This window comes from Prosopis cineraria, unplaced genomic scaffold (assembly GCF_029017545.1).
Source record: "Prosopis cineraria cultivar Desert tree isolate PC_DT_omini unplaced genomic scaffold, ASM2901754v1 PC3, whole genome shotgun sequence".
NCBI lineage: Eukaryota > Viridiplantae > Streptophyta > Magnoliopsida > Fabales > Fabaceae > Prosopis > Prosopis cineraria.
Window position 1 is genome coordinate 31,744,082 of NW_026555334.1, and position 23,099 is coordinate 31,767,180.

At 33.5% G+C, this 23,099-nt stretch overlaps 2 protein-coding genes across 2 annotated transcripts; one reads left to right on the forward strand and one right to left on the reverse strand.

The window, feature by feature from the left end:
* The first annotated feature begins 9,195 nt into the window (after positions 1 to 9,195).
* LOC129304900 (glutaredoxin-C9-like) lies at positions 9,196 to 14,159 on the forward strand. The gene is made up of 2 exons (XM_054944736.1): positions 9,196 to 9,615; positions 13,662 to 14,159. Exons 1-2 carry the CDS (start codon positions 9,244 to 9,246, stop codon positions 14,031 to 14,033), a joined length of 744 nt encoding a protein of 247 aa, XP_054800711.1. The 5' UTR covers positions 9,196 to 9,243; the 3' UTR covers positions 14,034 to 14,159.
* A 3,277-nt stretch (positions 14,160 to 17,436) lies between these two features.
* Positions 17,437 to 18,600, reverse strand: LOC129304737 (short-chain dehydrogenase reductase ATA1). Its single transcript, XM_054944502.1, has 2 exons — positions 18,400 to 18,600; positions 17,437 to 18,322 (listed from the first exon to the last, which is right to left on the reverse strand). The coding sequence occupies exons 1-2, from the start codon at positions 18,576 to 18,578 to the stop codon at positions 17,530 to 17,532; spliced, it is 972 nt and encodes a 323-aa protein (XP_054800477.1). The 5' UTR covers positions 18,579 to 18,600; the 3' UTR covers positions 17,437 to 17,529.
* Positions 18,601 to 23,099: the final 4,499 nt, after the last annotated feature.

Consider the following 23,099-nt stretch of genomic DNA (forward strand, 5'->3'; position numbering starts at 1 on the left):
ATTTCTAAGGGAGGAACAAGTATAACAAAGATATAGAGAGAAGATAATGACCAAATATACCACATGAGTTCATCTAAAATAGGGCCTCTAATGAAAGGGATAGTAAGATCAGGAGATTGAATATCAAAATATTCAAGTTGAAGGATATGAGATTTCTAAAAGAGGATGTGAAGCCAGTAAAACAAGCTTCTTCTAGCTAACTTTTAAACTTCTGGGATAATGGTTAGACTGTGCCCTGGTGGAAAATCAAGTTATTGGGCGTTATGCTTAAGGTAAGGATAGGTGGCTTTTTTGACAGAGTGATGAGATTGATTTTCTTTTTAGGTTTGGTAAGGTAGTCAGCAATGGTATTTTGGTTTCCTTTGATGTGTCAAACTGTAAATTTATAACAAGAAAACTAGTCTTTCTATTGAATGAGCTGAGCTTAAAGAATGATTTTTTTGTTTTGATCTAAAATTTTTCGGAATGATGTGTTGTCCATTTCTATCGCAAAGTGATAGGTGCTAAGATGAAAACTAAATTTTTCAATGTCGCATTTTACAACTAGAACTTTTTTGTATGCCATGTGATAATGCTTTTTGGAGTCTTTAACTTCTCTACTAATATGACCATAATAATGTCTTTTCCTGTCTACTTCTTTAAGAAGTAAGGTTCCTAAAACTCATCACTAGCATTAGTTTGCCGGATATGCTTTGTTAAGAATCTTAAGTGAAAGAGGATGTTGACAAATTTGCTTTAAGTGATAGACAACCTTTGTCTGGTTTAGACCCTAAAGGGGTGAATTTTTCCTCAAAAGCCTAAACAGCTAGCTGATATGATGGGATGAGTGAGGAATAAAATCTCTGATATAATTGACTATTCCAAAAAATTGTTATACTAGAGTTTTGGATAAGTTTCATCAGGAAAATTTAACAATTCCTCAACAATATATGGGCTGGGCTGATACTATCCATCTTGAATTAGCATACCCAAAAATTCTATCTCGACCACACCAATATATCCTTTTCGAGCTGAGGGCATAATCTCATACTGTTGAATGATTTTGTAAAATATCATACTGTTGAATTATGCTCCTATTCTGTTTTTGAGAATAATAAGATATCATCCATGCAAACAAGAGCACTGCAAATAATGGACTCAAAGATTTTGATCATGGCCTCTTGAAATAGTAATGAGGTAGTTTTAAGTCTAAAAGACATGACTGTCCATTAATATTGGCATTTGGAATGCAGAAGGATGTCTTGTATCTATATGTAGGATCTATTCCAAGTTGCCAAAATCTTACTTTAAGATCAAACTTTGAGAATATCTTGGCCCGCTTCAAATATACTATCAGAGTGTTGATCTTGGGTGGTAGAGAAAATTTATCATCTTGAAGAAAGGCATTTAGAAGTTTATAGTCAATCACCAATCTCTTCTTTCCTCTTTGCTTTTCAAATCTTTTTTTTCACATAAAAAGCTTGACAAATTGAATCTAACTTTGTGAGCTTAATATGACCTTATTTGAGCAGGGCTGCACATTCTTCTCTGATCAAGGTAAGATCTTCTAGATTCATCCCAGGATGAAATGCCTTTGTGGGGTTGATATCTTCATTCTTCTTGAAAGGGAGTTTGATGAAAAACTCCTTGTTTTTTCATAAAGGAGATGGATGCTGAAATTAGTCATGACTTTTATAGCAAAATTCAAGGAGTTGATCTCTAATATATTCATATCCTGGAGGAGCTCGTTGGATTTTCATTATACTTGAGATATCAGTATATTCCTTAAAAAACTATTTGAATTGTATGCCCCTAGGGAATATTTGAAGGTCCTTAGTTTCTCAATACACATCAAATCTAACAAGAATGTCTTTAACAAGAAGATTCCTTCCAAGAACTTTCGTCCAATACTTGCATCTAAAGAAAAATCCTACACCAATCTATCATCTGTTAGGGGTCAAATTACACCGTTCTTAAAAGTTTGAGGAAGTAATTTGCACAATAAATAAGTTTAAAATTTATGGTACTATTGAATATAAAGTTCAACAAGTAATTTGCTCATTTACCCATAATATTATATTGTGGAAGGGTCCAACTTAATTTGTTATATGCGTCATGGGTTGAAAATAATCCTAATATTTAAAAAATGTTGATCTTACCTGCAGGGCAAAGAACTTCCTGATATTTGGCAGCTTTTTCATTTTATTGTAGCAATCTCATTATTTATGATTTGGTTGGTCGGGACATTGACTTTAAATGCAGATTATGTTTGTTTTCGAAATTTCTTTTGCGGCCCCAAGAGACTTGCAATATTAATTAGTTTGATTTTGATGTTTTGGAACGAAATGGGGAGCCACATCGACTCCAAGATTATACTCTTCTTGCTAACGCTCTTGTTTTGTTTTTGTCCGATTGGAATATTAATTCGTATTATCTGTGAAAAATAATAATACTATTTTTTTGCAAGACTAATTGTGAACCGTCCAGGTCGTAGAACCTGAAAATTCCGTCACTATCCTGGAAAATAAGCAAACAGGGTAAGATTTAAGCAATATATATATATATATATATGGTTCAATCAAAAGAAGAATTTTGAAAAGGAAAAAAAAACAAAATTGATATTAACAGGTAAATTAAAAGCAGAGGAATAATTAACGAAGCCACTAAAATGAATATCTCGCCCATATCCTCAATTCCAATTGTTTCCGCCTGATTATAATAATGTACTATTTCAATTCGTTTCTCCCAATATAGTATACTATGCAGCATAAAAAAGAGAAGTCTCTGCTGTTGTTGTTACTAGGATGTTATTAATATCTTTCAAATGAATAATTGTAACTAAATGAAATTATGAATTGTACCTTATATATATAATAAAATAATAAAATTTTAAATAAACTATACCAGTTATAAATTATGAATTATGTAATTTATGTTTCTCATAAGTCAACGACAGTGTAGTTTATTTTTTAAACCCTATATAATGTATGAAAAATTGAGTCTGGTTATGATATTTAATTTTATTAGGTGACATTAGGGTCAAGCCTGAATTGAAATAATATTAAAAATTAAAATGAGAGATATTGTGTTTCAATCAATTATGACAGTGATTATATGGTTTGGGCACGCCAATGAAGACACAAGCAATTGTTGGACATGTTACATTGGATAGAATAATTAGAAAGAAGCTGGTATTCATATCATAGGAAACTGCTCGAGAGTCAGCAAACCAAAACAAAAAACAAAAAGAAAAGAAAAATGAAGACCGGGCATGCAAACGTGCTGCTATAATGCTGGCTGCAAGAGTCAATTCAATTCATTAATTTTTATTATAACTATAAGTTGCATCTGAGAGGGTAATGAGTAGATTTAAATTTAAATAGTGTATCCGTTCTAATTGAAAATACACTTTTCAACTCTTTTCATGATTAAAAATATTAGACATATTGGTGTTTTCCAAGAGTAATAATAAATGGTATTTAAAAAAAAAAGTCCTAGATGAATATTTGAAATGAGATTTTTATAATTATTTATGATCTGTAAATAATTTGCAGGGCACGGGGTGTAAAAAAGTGAGGATGGATTAAACTTAAGTCATAGATAGATCTCCCAAATATGGGGAGGAATGGGAGGAGAAGTTGCAGGAGCTATGATGTTGGGATCATGCATGTCCCCGAATCATTAAACTGAGGTCAATGCATACTTGGAGTCCACATATGTGGCTGTGCATGCCAGCAAAGCCATGATTACTAAATAATTTTTTGATGTCATCACTTCTCTTCTACCTAGGTTGGTACCACATTAAAAAAAACAATGTTCAATATATTAATATAAATAATTACAACTAACAAAACAGATCTTTGATTTTTTTCCTCTCATTAATAGAATTCATAGTGATTTTTATTTTGTTTGTTCCATAGCCTATACCTTTAACATGTTTAATATATATATATATATATATATCTCTCTCTGTCAGAGTCTAGTAAGACGATGACCTTTTTATAATATATTTTTTTAATTTTATTTATAAATTACTTTCAATATATTTATTAGAATCAAAGCGATACAACTTAAAAAACAAAGAGTTTATATAGTAAAAATGTGTAGGATGCATGTCTTTCTGTGTTAGGTGGAGATGGAGATGGGAAAACAAATATATATATATATATATATATATATCTTAGTCTAGTAACATGATGAACCATTTTTATAATATAAATATTAGAGCAAAGTCTTTAATCTGAGTTGACGTTAATCTCCCACCCCCCCCCCCTTCTTTCTTTTCCACACAGGTAGTTGTCTTTAGTTGTCAATTTATTACTGGATAGCACAATTTTCTTATTTTGGGTTTTCTTTATTTTTCTGTTGATTGAGTTCTACTTCAATGCATGAAGTATGATAGTCATTTGTACTTATATCATAAGCTCTATTGATCTCTCATTTAATTTGCAATTGATGCAATGGAACTGAGTGAGTTTCAGAGCGAAATTGAGAAAAACTGTATTAATTATCTCCTAAGCGCCAGGCACGAAGCAAGGTATCTAAATGATCTGTATTAACATGCCTACATTAAATTAAACACATCGAAATCTTAATTCAACATCGGTCATTTCGTTCTGTGTATTTGTGTATATATATGTGTAGAGAGAGGGAGAGGGAGAGAGAGATGAGCTATTGGGAAAAAAAAGATGCTTTATAGAGAGAGTTAATGAGAGGAGGTAAAGTGAAGGTGAATACATATATATTCGAGGCAGTATTGAAGAAGAAGCAAAACTGTAAATTGGGGGACACATGAATGTATTTGTTGCCCAAAGTTACTTGCTTTAATTTCGGGAGTCCCATCATCAAATCTCTTTTAACTTTAACCAAACACTATCTTCCCTCCTTTTTCTCACAACAATCACGAGATTCTTAACCACCCATTTTCCCACTCCCATCATTCACACTGTTACCTTCTAGCTAGGTAAAATTAAAAGAACCACATTTAATTTACTATATAATATTAAATATGAATAATATATCTACATCACCTTATTTATTAATTAAACCATTGTGCCTGCCACTTATTCAGTCTCCAATATGTGTTTTCAATTCCTTTTTTTTTTCTCTTCAAGTAAGATGAAATCCGCTTGCTCCTCCACGTGTAACTTAATTTGATGACCCCATATGCCTAAAGTTACACTTTTTTCTTTATAGGCCAAGAAAACAAAGACGGTACATTTTTATTTTCTATTCGATTCGCACATTGCGGAATAGTATAAAGCACACACATTTGTGCCTCTTCCTATTAATCACTTTTTTAAAATTTCAAATCAGAGATTGCAGGGAAGTTTCCTCCGTTCATCTGTTCTCTACCTAATAGTTGCATGGATTTATTTATTACTTAATGATCGAACAAAATTAGATTTAGTGGACGTGGTTTGTTTAATGTATGGATTCTGGCAAGAATTTAGAGCAGACAATAAGCCTACTTTTCTTTTTTGTTTACACAGAAACCACCACATCTGAAGAAAAGGTTGTCATTTGTTCTGACTAATTATTTTTAGCAAAAAAATGCCTAACACCTGCCCTACAACCCCATTTTTGAAGACAGCCACAGCATTTTCTTTCACAGATTAATGGGCCTGCAAGTATTATAATATTGATTCATTAATTAATGTAGCACGGCCAAGAATCTTGTAATAGATTTGACATAAAGCAATATACCTTTTACGTATGGTGGTGATAAAAAGTGCCACCCAAATCTAAATAACTGTGTTTTTCATAGAATATAAGTCTTTTTTATATTAAAATTTATTAATCAACATGATTTTTAAAAAAAAATTCAAATTATATATATATATTTTTTTTCAAAATATGCAGAGAATTTTTATAAGTAAAAAATAGATGATAATTTATTCATTTAAAATATAATCTAAAATAGATTCAATTAACTTGTATTAATCCGTATTTTCTTTCGGTTGGGTTATTTGTGCGCATATAATCATGAATATAATTATATATCCATATTTAAATACATATATATATATATATATATATACACAATTATATATATAATGTACTAATAATAAATTTTAAGTCAAGTTTTATCATTTATAGGTCACATATATTACAACTCATTGCCTAATTTATAACAAAAATTGATTTATGGACTTTTAATAAAATTAGTTCGGTACTATAAATAATACGATTATTTAAGAAATGAGCTATATTATTGATAACTTATAAAAAAAATATAGCTCGCAAGAGTTTTACATATTATAGATAAAAGATTTACGATAGATTCACGTGATTTATTCCTTAACAAGAGATGACACATTATGCTTTGTTTTATTGGGCAATATATACAATCAATATTATACCTGTAAAAAATGTTATAAATACCGTCAACGTGTCCAAAATATCGTTCCTTGGAAATTTGAAATGAGAAAGAACGGTCTGGAAATTTCTGGTTCCAAAATATAAAAATGCAGAGTGACCTAATTTGCTTTATTCTCTTCATTCAAATTAGAAAATGATTTTCTCCACACTTTAATTAAATATGGCCGTGGTTCAAATTTGCAGGACATAGTAGAAAAATTATTCTCTTTCCAATATGACACACAAAGTGCACCAAGCTCGCCAAAATGGATTTTAAATATGAGGCTTTCATTTAAAGACAATAATTTGGATCAAGCCTCATAGGCCAATCCAAATAAGCATAAAAAAATTTTAAGGTCTACTTTAAAAATTTAAAAGATTTTTTTTACCCTACTCTTATTTATGCCACCCAAATAAACTCATAGAAATCTGAGCCAAGCACAAACTCAAATAAACTTAGCCCAAAAACTCAAACTCTTTTTATTAGTATTAATATAATATAATTAAAATAATATAAAAAATTGAAAATATTAATTTTTTAAGATAAAAATTGAAATTAGTCTAAAAAACAAAATAAAATAATATTTAATTATTTGAATATTCATGTCAACCCAAATAAGCTCAAAAACCTAAGTTGTTAGGGTTGAACTTGACTGTATAGACTTTTTAATATTTGGGTATTTTAAAAGCATTTCAAATAAGATCAGCTTAAATAAACCTAGCTTGCTTGAGTTACAGTTATACTTTCATTTCAGAATATATAATTAAAAATTGGAATGCCTTGTTTTGCATCCCCGTCTTGGGTATTCACTATGTTTTTGCCTGTTTGAGCCTGAGAAAGATTCAGGTCAAGCTCACTCTAATTTATGAATTGCGGGGTGATCTGTGTGTGTTGATGATACTTTGAAAGAGATTTGTAAAATACTTGACAAACAAGAAAATGTGTGCTGCAATAAAAATGAGACTACGTATAAATCTTTTATATAGTTCATCACAACATTCTTATTTCAAATGCAGATGTTCTTTTGTTTTTTTTTTTTTTTTTTGGTTACTCACATATATTCTTTTATTAGAGGCAACTCTATTTAAGGCACTATCAAGTATTAAATGCTGGGCATCTCTCCAATGAGAATTTAAGTTTTAATTTATCATATTGTGAGGGACTTCCTTCCGCTTGACTCAATCTTGTTCGTGATCTGATCCAAATGTTGCCTTCTCTATTAATTATACGTTTTTAGTGTAGCAACTTAGAAGAGCTTGATTCTTGAATGTATTCTTGCCAACTAAATTTTATGGGCTTGCTGAATTCGGTATGGTACGTATATTCAAGGCCCAATCACAAATCCTTTATCGACCCAATAACATATTTCTCTCTGGTGAATATATATATATATATATATATATACATATGTTTGGCCCCATAACATAGAAATTAACATCAATGCTACAACAGTCCATCAAGTAAAAGGCAAAAAAAAAAAAAAAAGGCATATGCCCTTTTTCTCTTTCTAGAATATATGGCTCTTGGAAAATTTCATTGTATTCTACAGTTATCTCGTCAAAATTAATCTGCATTAATTTATTTTTTTATATTCAATCTGTATTAATTTCTCAATTATAAAGGTTTAGGCTGTTTAATTATTTTCTGGCCTAAAAAGAAACACAATTATCAATTAAAATTGGCACAAGACTAGGGGCTCCAGTCATTTAAGTAAATCATTGGAGGTTCAAGGTTCAAGGAACACAATATGTTATGATACGTGTATTCAAGGCCCAATCACAAATCCTTTATCCACCCGATAACATATTTCTTTCTGGTGAATATATGTAGTCTTTCTGGTGAATATATATATATATATGTTTGGCCCCATAACGTAGATATTGATATCAAAGGTACCACGGTCCGTCAAGTAAAAAGCAAAAAGAAAAAAAGAAAAAAGGCATATGCCCTTTTCTCTTTCTAGAGTGTATGGCTCTTGGAAAATTTCATTGTATTTTACAGTTATCTCGTCAAAATTAATCTGCATTAATTTATTTTTTTTATATTCCATATGTATTAATTTCTTAATTATAAAGGTTTAGCTGTTTAATTTTATCTGGTCTAAAAAAGGAACACAATTACCAATTAAAATTGGCACAAGACTGGGGGCTCTAATCATTTAAGTAAATCATTGGAGGTTCAAATATAATATCTTTTGTATATGTAGCAATTTAGTTGAGATATGTTTATTCTTTATTTTCAATAACTCAAGTCAAGATAACATATTCTTGCTACCTTTAATTTCAATAAACCCAGGGGATTCATCTGAAAATGATTTGGGCGTCAAGCTTTCATGATAGGGCATCTGACACAGGGACGTATCAAACTTAATTCATCCAATTCATTGTCATGGTGTATGTATTTGGGGCACTGTTTTCACGTTGAATTTTTAATTCAAAATTCAAAATAATCTGGGCATAAATTGTTGGGCCATATATAAATCTATGGGCATGGGCTCCGAAAAATACTTGTTTGACCCGATCAAAAGTTTAACTAATCAAAGAGTAGTAAATCTTCAGTCTCGGCGTTAATATTAACCCAATCAATAGGAACGATAATGAAGATGCGAAATTTGATACTATGAAACCGAGCATTAGCCTCAAAACTCGTGGGTCGGAGAGAGTGAGCAGTGAATGGTTGTTAATTCAAAACCGCTATTTCGGGCTATAATCTTCACAAACTGCACCATCTCCTCCCTATATCTCTCTTTCCCGTCCAATCCTCACAACCAATAAACAAATCAAGTAAACCCACAAAACAAAACACCATCTCAATCTCCCTCATCGTCCCATTAATTTTGTAGCTCTGCAGCCATATTCGAGAAGCCTTCTCTTCTGATCTCATCACGTAAATGTGAGCAAAGGATGGCAACAGATATGCAAGAGCTTCAGTGTTTGCGTACAAAAAGAAACTCATCATCTTGCAGTTCCGCCTGGAAAGATTTAGAAGGTAACGACAACATTTCGCAGTACACGAGCCTGAAGGACATTTTAGATCAATCGCCGACGAGGAGTTTCTCCTTCTGTTTGGACGCGAATAATGAATTTGACCCTTCCAATATAACCATAAAAAACGAGCTGGTTAGGCGCGCTGCGTCCGTTTACCTGCAATCGTCAGCCTTCTTGATCCCCAGAAACGATAATTGCTTGCCGGCGTTCTGCGATAAGCTCAAGAGCAGGGCAGCTTCCGTATATTCGTGGTGGAGGCTTTCTGCCCTGAACCCTATCAGGGCCTGTGTACGATCCATCTTACGCTTCCTCGATAACTTGTTGACAAATGTTCGTTCATTGACATGAAAATTATGATTGTTCTTTTGTTCGTGAAACATGCAGCCTCTCTCGTGATGTAAATTTAGAACAAGAGATGCTGTTTTACTTTTAATGATGTGCTTCTGTATATAACAAGAATAAGAATGTTTTCGTTGAAGTTATAGATTTTTTGTGTCTAGTGCTCCGCGTATTTGGAGGGTACGTAGAAGAAGAACAATTGGGTTTTAATTGTTAGAGATGCGAAATCACCATCATGGCGTGCTTTATCAAAGTTTTTGGTCATCTATGCCCACTGACGGATCTAGGATTATTTTTTGAGGCCAAATTTTTTTCTTCTTTTACCAATGTTGGGCAAGATTTATCTAAGCAATTTTTACAATCAATTTATAGAGCACGACTTCAAACGTTTCCAAGGAGATAAATATTTGGGGTGCTGGCCCCTCTTGAATCCGTCCCTTTCTACGCCGGAAAGGTATAGTAGTCATTAAATAATGTAATTAGTAGCAGAACTTTCTTGGGATAGGGTCTGTGTAGAGGTTTTTTGGCCAGGGCTCGTAGAACTAGAGTAAATATGAACTTATATTAAAAAGTTTAGGAAAATTATTCTGTAGGTTTTTCTAGTTTATATCAATTTTAAATTAGATCCTTCTAGTTTATTTTATTTAATTAAATCAAGCTCTTATGATTTAATCAATTATGTTAATCCCTTAAGGTTAAAATTCTTGAATTTTTGCTTTTAAAAAATAAAATTAATAAATTTTATATTTTTGTTAAGAGATTATATAATTTTAGAATTAATTACATAATCTTTATAATTTAAAATTGATGTAATTATGTTATAAATTCTAAATAACTTTTATATTTATATAATTTTCATAAAAAATTAATAAAAATGTAAACATGGTATTAAATCAATTTTCTTTTTTCTTTTTTAACTAAAAATGTCAAATTAATTTTTCTATAAATTTTAAAAAAATTGTTTGAAAATTTTGATTATTCATTAATAATTTTTAACATTTAGGGACAAATATATTTCATAAATTAAATTATAAGGGCTTGATTAAAATAAAATAAATTACAAGGACTAAATTCAAAATTGAGAAAACCTAGGACTTGTAGATTAATTTTCTTTAGAAGTTTTTAGAATAAAATTTCTTTAATTAAGGGCCACTAATAAAACTCTGCATGGCAATAACAAAATCAAGGGCCCGTTTGATTTTGGTTTTTTTTTTTTGAAAAGCACTTTTCTGAAGAAAAAAAAAGATCACTTTAAGTAATATTTAAGGCATTTGTTTAAATTTTTTAAAATAATTAAAATCTTTAAAAAAATTAGATAACTGATTATTTTGAAAAGCTAATTTGAGTAGCTTCTTAGAATAAGTCATGCAATAGATAAGAGAGAAAATTAGAAAACATACGGCCATTTTCACACTAAAATTATAGAGGATAAAGGTATCCCATTTTCCTTGCAATCTTTTTCCCCAGCGTCTTCTCCAACTCAAGTGGCCATCATTCACCTCCTCCTTTGCTTGGATTATATCAGACTTATAAAGCACCGATATTTCAAATTGCCTCACATATCCATTTTGATATCGTATTCGATATCGATACTTGCCAATACTTTTTCGATACGCATCCATAAAGTATTAAAATATCATTTTTAATTTAAAAAAATTTGGTTTTTGATACATATTCGATACTCCAAAATTGCGAATCGATACTTTAAAGTTTATATTTCTTTTGACTCCATTGAAGATAGGTGGATATTAGATCCCAAATCTTGGTAGGTGATGCGTGATTCTTCAACCCCCTCTACTTCAAAAGCTTGCTTTGCTCTTCATCATTATGAAAGAAATTGAAGTACCTACTTATTCATTCATTCAATGAAAAGAAACAAGTTGAATCATAAAAGGGTAGAAGACTCGGTTTATATCCATACCAATTTAATTTGCGACTTTTGGCTAGAAAAAGTAAAGAATACAAACAAGACCTTGATGGTGCTGAAATTTTAGAAGCGGTAAACTTATCTCTTGATAAACTAAATATAGAAGCTATTTTTTTTTACAAATAATGGTTAAGGGAAAGAAGGTATTGATACGATGCTTATCAGTAGGGACTAGGTGGTAGACAATTAAGTATAAATTGAATAAAAATACAATTAATGATTATGTTTTTCATGGTATTACTATAAATGACTATGTATGTATGCTAGTTTGGATATTTTTTGAATTGAAATTATATTTTTAATATTTTTATATTTTGAAAAAATTAATTTTTTAATTCTTTAACTTTTAACTCACTTGTACCTCAGTTCCTCAACTATGACTCACTGCGACTTAGTCCCTCAACTATAACTCACTGCGAGTCAATCCCTCAACTTTTGATTCACCTCTAACTCAGTCCTTATTTTTAAATTTTTTTAAAAAAATTCTTATCAAATAAAAGGGATAAAAATTGATTATATATTATTTTAAAATATCCTCCTCTTGCTCATTGATGTGAGATATAAGCTAACATGAAAAAAAAATTAACAAAAATTAAGGGACTAATTTGTAAGTGATTCAAAAGTTAAAGGACTAGGTTATAGACGAGTTATAGTTGAGGGACTGAGTTACAAGTGACTTAAAAATTGAAAGACTAAAAGATTAATTTTTCCCTATATTTTTTATAAATATGTATGTATGTATTGAAAACGTATCGTATCCTATATTTTTAAAATAAAAGTATCAATGTATCAATATTCGTGCATTCTATGATCTGCCGCATCTCCCAACTTTGTTAAAGGTTTGATTTATTATTTTATTACCTACTCTGTTTAAATTAATACAAGGTGCATGTTTCTATCTTCAATTCCAAACTCATAGTACATAGGATTAACTTTTTCAATTGAGGAGAATACGTAGGGTGTCGTAACTTGTCATCCTTAATTCTCTTGTCAGCACGTCATGTTAAGTGTTTAGCATCTTCTGCAATGTTGTATAGGGTGTCTGAATTTTGGTATGATTAGAAAATACCACAACCCCTTCGCCGAGCTACATCAATTTCTCTTACACTGCAAAGGCATTATATTTTGGACACTTCTCTAAGGTTAAATACTCTTTTCGAAATGGAACATAATCATTGGGACATGCATGAATCATTTTATAATTCAACCCAATTGAACAAAATACCTTTTTAGCCTCATAAGTATTAGCTAAAAGCTTATTATACTCTAGTAACATCTCATACAAGAGTTTAAGTAAATCAATAAAACTCTTGTCACTTTATCTATTAGCTGTTTTTAGGTTATACAATTTTAGAACAACTAACTGTTTTGTAAATTTCTTACAATTAAGGTATAATGATTTTAGAAAGGAGCGCTCCCAAAAGCTCTCATTTTTTTTAATTTTCTTTATAATGTTTCAGAGCGATCTCAAAGACTTATATTATATTAACACTTTTTTTAAAATTACTCTTATACATTTCGCCTCCACATTCAGTGACATTTTTTTATAGGCATTTTGAAAAGCAATTTTCGCGGTAGCGAGAGCTATTGAGCAGCAGTGTTTGGTCTTGAAGTACCAAAAGGGGAAAAAATCTGATTAAAAATAAATACGTTGTGTGGACTGATGGCTTGCATAATTCCCGGCTTGCACGGAATATGCATAATAATTGAAATGGATATAGAGAGAGAGAGAGAGAATAAACATGCAGGATGGATGCATGATATATATGATGCCTGTTGCAAATGCATTAGAGATGTGATAGGTGGTGTGCGCGTCTCAGTGAAATCGCGTGAGTCCCTCTTGGTCCGTACACCCCTTTCTATTCAAAAATATTTATTTGATATTCTGGGCCCGACACGCCGGCATCAAATCCCCGAAAACGCCGTCGTCTCTCTCTCCCCTCCTTTTCTTTCCCATATATACTCTCCCGCTTCACTCCTCCTGCTCACCCTCACTCTATATATTCTCATACCTTCCTTCTTCACTCTTGCGTTTTCATATATACTCAACTCTCCATTCATCATGCAGGTCGTTAAATACTCCCCTGTTCCCATGGACTCCGCCAGAGACGTCCCTGACTCTTCCCGCGACATTGTCCACCACCTCGCTTCCACCAACGCCGTCGTCGTCTTCAGCTTCACCACCTGCTGCATGTCCACCGTCGTCAAACGTCTCCTCTTCAGCCTCGGCGTCGGCCCCACCATCGTCGAGCTCGACCAGCATGCCGCTGGCCCTGACATCCACGCCCTCCTCTACCGCCTCTCTGACTCCCACCACCCTCCCGTTCCCGCCATCTTTATCGGCGGCAACTTCCTTGGCGGCGTCCAGACCCTCATGGCCTCCCACATCAACGGCACCCTCGTTCGTCTTCTCAAGGACGCCGGAGCTCTCTGGCTCTGATTCACCTCCTCTTTCGCTTCCCCATGCTTCTATATATACTAATATTATCGCCCTCTTGCCTGTTTATGTTCCTGTTTCATTCACACTAATTTAGCTCTCCGTTCCTTGCTGTTATATAGAGTGAACGTATGAATTGACACCGCCATTACGCTGCTGTATTTTTGATAGCCGTCTCCCCCTCTATATGTGTTAAATATATATGTTTAGGTACATTTGTAAAAAAACAAAAAAAAAGTATGTTTATGTACTGGTTATAAATATTTATATATAATATTATAGATAAGAGAACCCTAATATATATTGGCACAAATATATAAACTTGGACAATGGGTTAGAACCCTATCGTGGAAAGCTGCTCTATATTGAGTTTTATGAAGCGTTACAATATCATCACTTCACCATTCATTCTCGAAGTTATCTTATTTGTTGGTTCATTTGTTCAGAAGCATTTAATGATCATCATGAACATGATTACCATGTCAGAGAAGTGAATGAGAACATTGTAAAAGTCTGATATCCGTTAGGTTGGGATCCGTGTAAAGGAGAAGAAAATCAGAGTCGTATTGGTGGGGGTCATGGGAGAAAGATGTGTAAGAAGATCAAGCAGCCACATGATGAAAGGAGGAAGGGAGCGAGCTAGCCAGAAAAAGAGAAGCTTTTGATTTAGAAAAGAAGGGGAGGGACACTGTACACGACAGCAAGTAGCGTAGAGATAACGATATAAGGAAAAGAATATATGCAAAATATATAATGTGATGATATTCACACATAGACACCTATAAAAATTATTTGAAGGAGGTGGTACTAAAAGCTGGTAATGCAAATCATGCGATATATTGCAATCGGAAAACAGTTAGACAGAGTGTGCAGAATGACCTCATTTCCTCATCCTCATAGTCATAACGTGCATAAAATATAACAATGCCCCAAGAGAAGATCAGCTTTTCTTTTTCTATATGTATATTTACACACAAATACATGAGCCCATTGTGGCCAATTTTTTTTTTTTTATAAAAAAGCCCATGTATTGATTAACACGCATAACCCTGGAAGCTTTCGAGTTCTTTATGATTCTAATCAACTGAAGAATAATACTGCAAACTTATATACTCTGAGAGAGAGAGGGAAGAGTATAAAAGCAGACAGGGAGAGAGGCGAAATGAGAGAGAAACAGATGGTAGGACGATGGATGAGGCATGCGAAGGGCAGCCGAATCGGGGGCGAGACAGTCTCTGCTCACCCTTCTCAGGAAAATGATTGTTACTACAATTGCATTCTGTTATCAGAGATTCTCTTGTCTATGACAAAACATCAATACTTTTCTTCCAAAATACATATTATACTTACCTCTATATTTACAATCCAAAAATGAATGGACTTTTACTTCAAAGGGAAAGTTTCTAGAATTCGGTGGATAATTAATTGCATTGATTGGAAAATTGTGCCAAACCAAACGATAATTTAAATTTATGAGGAAGAGGTACGGAATCTGGGGTCAGAACTTGGTGTTTTGAAAACTGCTGAGGCTCTGTTTATTTCAGTCCCACTTTGACTCTTTGACTGCTCACAAACTGCTTCTGCTGCTTTCCCACCGTCACTCTGATTTGTCCGCATTCAAATCTTTTGTTCGTTACATCTTTTGTTTTTGTTTTTTTTTTTTGCTCTTTTTTTACGTGTCAATGTACGTTTAATCATTAAAAATCCACATACATGGCCAACATTTGGCAAGACATAAACCATATTCTGCACCGTAAGCATCTGACGCAAATAAAAATTATTTGTAGTTTTTATAAATCAAAAGGGATACAAACAGGATAGACGTGTTTCACCATATATTTTGCCACCAAATTCGGCCTAAATAACAACAAAACAATACCAAAAAAAAGGCGGACAAAAAAAACATCTATTTAATTAAGTTCTCTTTCCTTATTATTATTTTTTAGAAAAAGAAAAATCTGACGAACAAAAGATGATGAAACATATTATCGGTCATAAGGCTGTCTGTCTGTGTATATCATATCTCATTAGAATGCTTATCAACTCAATCAGCAAAGCGATCGATCAATTTAAGTACCAAAAATCAAGAAGAAACTCTTGTTAATCAATCGAGCTTGTACAAATTCTTGCTGGGGTTCTTTAATTGTTGCGAATTAATTGAGATTAGTTTTTTTTTTTTGGTTTCCTATAAATTTAAAAAATGTGATCGATCGATGATGCGCCCCTCGAATTTACGTCATCGTGATTCTTCATATTCTTTTCGGATCATCGTTGGGTAATAAAATAATCTCTTGAGAGAAATGTATTTAAGACAAATACTTAGGTAAACCAATGCAGCAAGTTATTTATAGTTTATTCAATAAAAAACATAACATTTATATTGCATTAAATATAATTGATTCTAATATTAATGATAGGAGAGAGAGAAAAAGCAAGAAATTAAATATGTATTTTGTTATAGAAATAAAATTAATTAAAAAAATGTCAAACAAGATTTCATTTAAATTATTTAGAGCATTTTTTTTTGGGTAGAATACAAATGACATGAGCATCCGATCTACCTAAATATTTTTCTATATTTAAATCAAAATGCAACGGAATTCTCTCACCTTGGCAGAGCCAGTGTATTTGAGGGGGGCAGAAAAATATTACTTAGATGGGGTATGGGTATTTATATTTTGCACCTTCTCTTTTTTTATATTTTATATTTTAAACTCATTTCATATTGTTTTTTAACTCAGATCTAAAATTAATTTTTTTAACTCAAAAGCTCAATTAATTTTAGCCCACAATTTTCAATATATCCAAATAGTAACATTATTTTATAAAAAATTAACATGTATTAAACCTTTAAGAAAATAAGAAAAAAATAATTTAGCTCGCATTGTTTGAAATCTCAAATTAAATTTGGAAAAAAAATTGGTTGAAAAAGATTTTTTATGCTATGAAATTTATGAAAAATTAGTTGCGCAATTGAATGATTAAACTATAGATTGTCTCATGATTTATATTGAAAAAGAAGTTTGAAAGCGTTAATAATAAGCTGATTATTCAACGATTCTAAAATATAAAACTATATAGAGAAAATTTATTAGGTATGTAATTATTAAATAATTTTTTATTATTTTTTAAATTATAAATATGTAAATAATTCTGCCCTGACCCAACATTCTAGCTCCGCCGCTGCTTGTAAGGATCAATATTTTTTAAGAAAAATAACATTGAAATTCAAATGCTGTGTTTTGTGTATCGATCGAAGAAAGATGGGGGTTATGAGTATGACGCTCTTCCTTGGTGGCAGAGGTCTGGGGGACGAGCTCTCCTCTGAGCATTTATCAGTTATTACTGCATCAAAAATGAAGAACGTTTTATTTAATTATGTTGGAATAAATAAAATGCTGGTGACGGCGAGTTGGTTGTCTACATGTATGAGCAATTGCACCGTCCTAACTTAACTCGCCGAAGTCTCTTGAGTTTCTTAGGGTCTTGATTTAGAAATTTAATAGTAGATGAAATTGAGAGAGCTATTAGCAGAGGTGTAACCCCCATCCACAACAAGATCGTGCGCCGTCACGAACCCCGATTCGTCACTGGCCAGAAACACGCAAGCATGTGCCACGTCCTCTACGGTCCCGCCTCTACCTTTCAGTAGACTCCCCCTCTGCCCCACCACCTCCCTCACCTCCTCCGCCGTCATGTCCGCCTTACCGAACCTCCTGTACCCCACCACCAGCATCTCCGTCGCCACCCCGTGTGGCACCACGCTGTTCACTCTTATCCCCTTCACCCCCAGCTCACATGCTGCGCTCCTCACCAGCCCCGCCATCCCCGCCTTCGACATCGTGTACTCGTGCGACGCTAACCCTCCCATTATCGCTGCCGAGCTCGACGTGCATATGATCGACCCTCCTCTGCCTCCCTCCGCCATCGCTCTCGCCGCGTGCTTTATTCCGTGCACCGTCCCCATCAGGTTCACCGCCACCACCTGCTTCACCATCTCCATGTCCAGCCCCGTTATGCTTCCCTCCGTCCCCGACACTCCGGCGTTGTTCACCATTATGTCCACCCTCCCCTTCCACCTCTTCGCCTCCTCTATCGCCGATTCCACCTCTTCCTCCCTCGACACGTCGCAGTGCATGTACCTTCCTTCGATGGCCTTCGCCAACGACGCCCCCAGATCGTCCAGCACGTCCGCGATCACCACGTGCGCTCCGTTCTCCGCGAACAGCTTCGCCGTCGCTTCTCCGATCCCCCTCGCCCCTCCTGTTATCACGGCAACCTTACCCAACAACCTTCAATCAACATAATCAGTTATCAAAATTAATGCAGAAATCGTTACAAGATGAGGTTCAGGTGTTGACTTCCTTACCTCTTCGCAGATTGCCTCGGCGTGTTATCATTCTCAGTTCCATTTGGATACGGTTCCATATGGATGAATGGTGGAGATGTCAGTTTTGTTGGAGATATATTTATATGATGAATGGAAACACGGTGAGTGTTTGGTGAAGGTTGAGAGCGGAATAAAATATAGGCAGGTTCTCTTGGCATGCTTCCTCTGATATCACCTCACACTTCCAGTACCTTGGGAAATATTTTCGAACCATAATTTACTTTCATTGTTCTTCTGCTTTTTCTTGTTATGTTTTGTGCTCGTGATTCATCAGATATCAACCAAATTCCCCGATTTCAATACTCAATAGAATTTTCTTTTTTGTCCAAAAAATAATAGACTTGTTTTTTTGGTCTCCAAAACTGGTTCACATAGTCGCAGAGCTCATTGGGCTAAAGCAGAAGCCCAATAGATAGATTGGACCAGGAACGAAGGAGCCTCCTCAAAAGAGGCATGAATAAACTAGATGCCAACTATTCAGCCCAACAAAAAAGAAAAGAAAAGAAATAGATGCCTACAAAAAGTAAACGGCATGCCATTTTAGTACTATGGTTGTTTTCTGTTCATGGTAGGGAGGCGTATGGATAAAGATCAAAGGTTTAAAGGTTCTTGAAATAATGTTCTCACATGATTATTTACAATGTTGGGATGTGGGATCACAAGACATCAAAGAGGGGTCCACAAAGAGACAGACATATTAATATTTACAAGACATATAGTAAATTAAAAATTAAAATTACGAGCAGTGGAATATTTTTAAATCCTCGGCACATGGACTGGGTAGGGAGTAAGAAGGGATACTGGAATCTGGAAAGGAATTAGAAGAGAGGGAGAGGGGACCAAAGCATTTTTATGCTTTTTGTTGGATGCTGTCATGCTTGAGGCCAAAGTGCAGTTTCGTTTTCCATTATGCTCGCATGTGACTTCTTCAATCCCATCTCTCTCTCTCTCCCTCACTCCCTGTGCAATTTTCTGCTGCATTTGTACACAGTCTTAATGGCTTTCTTCTCTCTCTCTCTCTCTCTGTTCACGCCAAGGCGTACATCCTATAATTGACTCGACATACAATGGAATCCATCTCTTGTTTTGCACCCTGCCCTTGTAGAATTAAATTAACTACTGGATCACTATTATTATGTTTATGTGCATTACAATTTGTCAACCATTAAATTCCCCGCCGATGCTTATCATATTCTTCGTTTTTGTGTGATTTCCTCAATCTAACTCTTACCAGTGAACAAAACGTCTCGAGTCTGATCCATGAGTTCCCGCAATCATCAACCCCTTCTTTTTCTTCTTGTGGTTCTTCATAATTCATCAACATAATTCGTATTATAATTTTGTGGATTTTTCAAGAGAGAAAAGTGTAGGATGGAGCTATCAGAAGTCCCTTTGTGACAGGTTATAGAATTCTGGCCATCATCTCGTGATGATTGATAGCTATTGCTCTCTGTTTTGCATTTAATTGTAAGAGGGGGAGACGGGACCATAACAAAGAATAAACACAGCCTTATACGTACTTACTTCAGAGATTCCATGAACGAATAAGTTGGGGCAAATCTCTCTTCCCCCACCTTTCTAAGAACTAGCAATCCAATATTTCATATTATGCGACTCAAGTATTTGTATAGTAGTGTGAATGGAATCCAAGTCCTGCTTTTGGATCACCCATAGCCATAAGGTTTCAACCTGGTGCAGGTTCTCCAGACAAAACTTACCATACCTGAAACATAAATGCAATGTAATCAGATGCTTATGTATAACAGCTTTCTGTCCATCTTCTGTTTGAACCAAAAAAAACAAGAAGAAGAGGAAATTACAAGGAATTATTCTAGTCATTATTGCCTTGTTTTTCAGCTCTCTGTAGCGAAAAATTATAATCCCGAGATCTGTAGAACATACATAAGAGATTATAAGACACCTTTAAAATTACTCCTACTCCATAAATTGCAAAGGACTTCTAGTATTAATACTGTCATCAGGTTTGGTGTTTCTTACCCTGTTACCCATATTATTTTATAGAATAACCAAAACTTCCTTGAATTACATTAACTTTTAAAATGACTGATACTAAATTTTCTATTTATTATTATAAAGAAATGTCACAGATTCATGACATAAATTTGAGTGTTCTTTTTTTTAAAACAAAAAATATTTAAAATTCTAAAGTCTTGGATAATAAATTTTGCAAATTAAGTTGGATTAATCCGTGAATATAATCTTCCTTAAAATATATAGTGGGTGTAAAGGAATGGCTGATATATCAATCTTCGGAATTTTTTGAAGCATTACAAACTATTCAGCCAAAGTGATTAAGAAGAAAATGGGACAACCGTGTTCCCTTTCAACTGTCCTTCTGTCACGTTTGCCCTTCACTATTTAAATAAGTTTTCTTTATCTCTCAACACTTATTTTAGAGTTAATTTTATTAAAAAAAATAAAGGTCATGAGTTATGATTGAAACCAAGTTAAAGAAGTTGGCCAATTGAAAAGGTCACTAATAGTGGCCAACAATTTTATGCAATATGCATGAACCGCAGAAAGGCTTCCTGCCTCCTTAATTACAATTCCTTTTCTTGTTGAAGTGGAAGGAATTGTTTATTACCTTTATGTTAAGTGAAAACAAACAAACATTTATCTTTATTAAATTGAATATACACTCACTCCATTTAAAAATGTAAGGCATTTTTTGAGAAATTAAATGTTTAAAATTATAAGACATTTTTAATCTTTTAAGATGTAATCATTGTTTTTTTTTTCAAAAGTGCTCCTATTGATTATGACTTTATATTTATTGTAGGGTATTTAATAGGAGTAAATATAAAAAAATAAGATTAGTTAAAAAGTAGGTAACTATTTTATTAAGGAGTGAGATTCAGTTAAAAATGCCTTACATTTTTAAACAAAAAGAGTATGCACATATATATATATATATATATATATATATATATCACTACAAAAAAAATCGGCTCTTAGCAATGTTGTTTTTAGCAGCGAACCGCTACTAAGGTAGTTGGTAATAGTCCGCCAAACCACTAATAAACATACCGTAGCGAGGCAAATTGTAGTCGTTTCCCAAACCATTATCGTAGAAATAAAAACGCTATTATAGTGTCTAAAGTGTAACAGTTTCTCTAACTATTGTCACGTGTGACTCTGATATCTTGATTTTTCAATATTTTTTTGGCGCAAACATTGTAGTGGTTATGAACCACTGCCAGTTGTGAAATTTTGATTTTTCGCGCCAATAATTGTAGTGGGTTTTTCTAACCGACGCAAGTTTTAAAATTTTGAAATTTGGCAAGAAATATGGTGGCGATTTATAAAACTGCTACTAAATTTTAAAAATTCAAATTTCCCACCTAACACTAAATTTGAAATATTTTCTCGTGAAACTTTGTAGCGGTTTGGAGGACTGCTTGTAGCTGTGCACTCATCCTGCATTAACACCATCATTAAGTAGCCTTCTCGCCATTAGTAGTTCATGCTTCATCCATCATAGTGGGCTCATTTGAAGTAGAAAATGCCCTCAATGAAATGTCACCACCAAAATGGTGGGGCATGTTAGATGTTGGAGCTATATATGTGTGCGCGCTTCAAGCACATGCATATAAAGACTATGAGGATATTTTCTAGTTAATGGAATATGGAAAAACATTTAAAAGGCTTGGATGTTCTCTTCAGTCAAATCGGTGGGTATCACGTGGTCCAGTACTAAAAAGATTTCAAAAGCAACTCCAAGTGCTATACTGCTTCTTGCTTAGCTTATGGATCTTCCCTATATATAGGCTGATCCAGCCAAGTATATATCGATTTTGTTTTGATATATTAACGTTAACAAGAGGCATCTCGTAACTAGCTTATACCTTTAGATGTCTTGTTCTGACACAAATGTGGGAATAAAATCACTCGCAGCAAAGTTTCGAACTGACTTTGAGAATGTTTCTTTCGTTTCAAAAGATACCTCTAGTTGGACAGATATTTTTCTCCAGAAGGAAGTGATTCACTTCTAGTTTGACTATGCTGCTGGCCTAATTTGTTTGTGTGCTGTCATGTTGAAATCATTTTTCCTTAGACGGTGTCGCTGAAGTTATAACAGAAACAATGGTACATGATGCTAAAAAACACAGGAAATTAAGCATTGGACCACATGGCCACGGGTTTATGTTACACTATATATGCTGATATGCTGGTGCTTCCAAGTGACATTCAAACAAATTTCTGTCATTAATTATTAAAACTACACAGCTTTGTTAAAACTCTTGGACTAAAACAATGGGACACTTTCTGCTATATTTTTAATTTGTATATTTTCTCACTATTGTGGATAATTGAATTGAGAAGTTAAACCTAAAATTATGACAAGTACGAAAATGAAATGGCTGAATTAATTCCTAAAGGTAAAGAGATTTTCTTAATTTATTTATTTTTTTTACTTTTTAATCTTTATCCCTTTTAAGGTTATTTTCTCTACTTTACCTCTTCCAGCTAAAATGATAAGAGTTAAGTATCAAAATCATTAACAAACATACTCTATATGTAAAATGGCAGCTTTCTCAGAGGAACATTTAAAGAAGGCCTAGCAACTGTCTTAGAATGTGTGCGTGTGTGTGTGTGTGTGATTAATATATAATCCACATATCCGCCGCAAGCCAGTTACATTACATAGCTTTCATAGA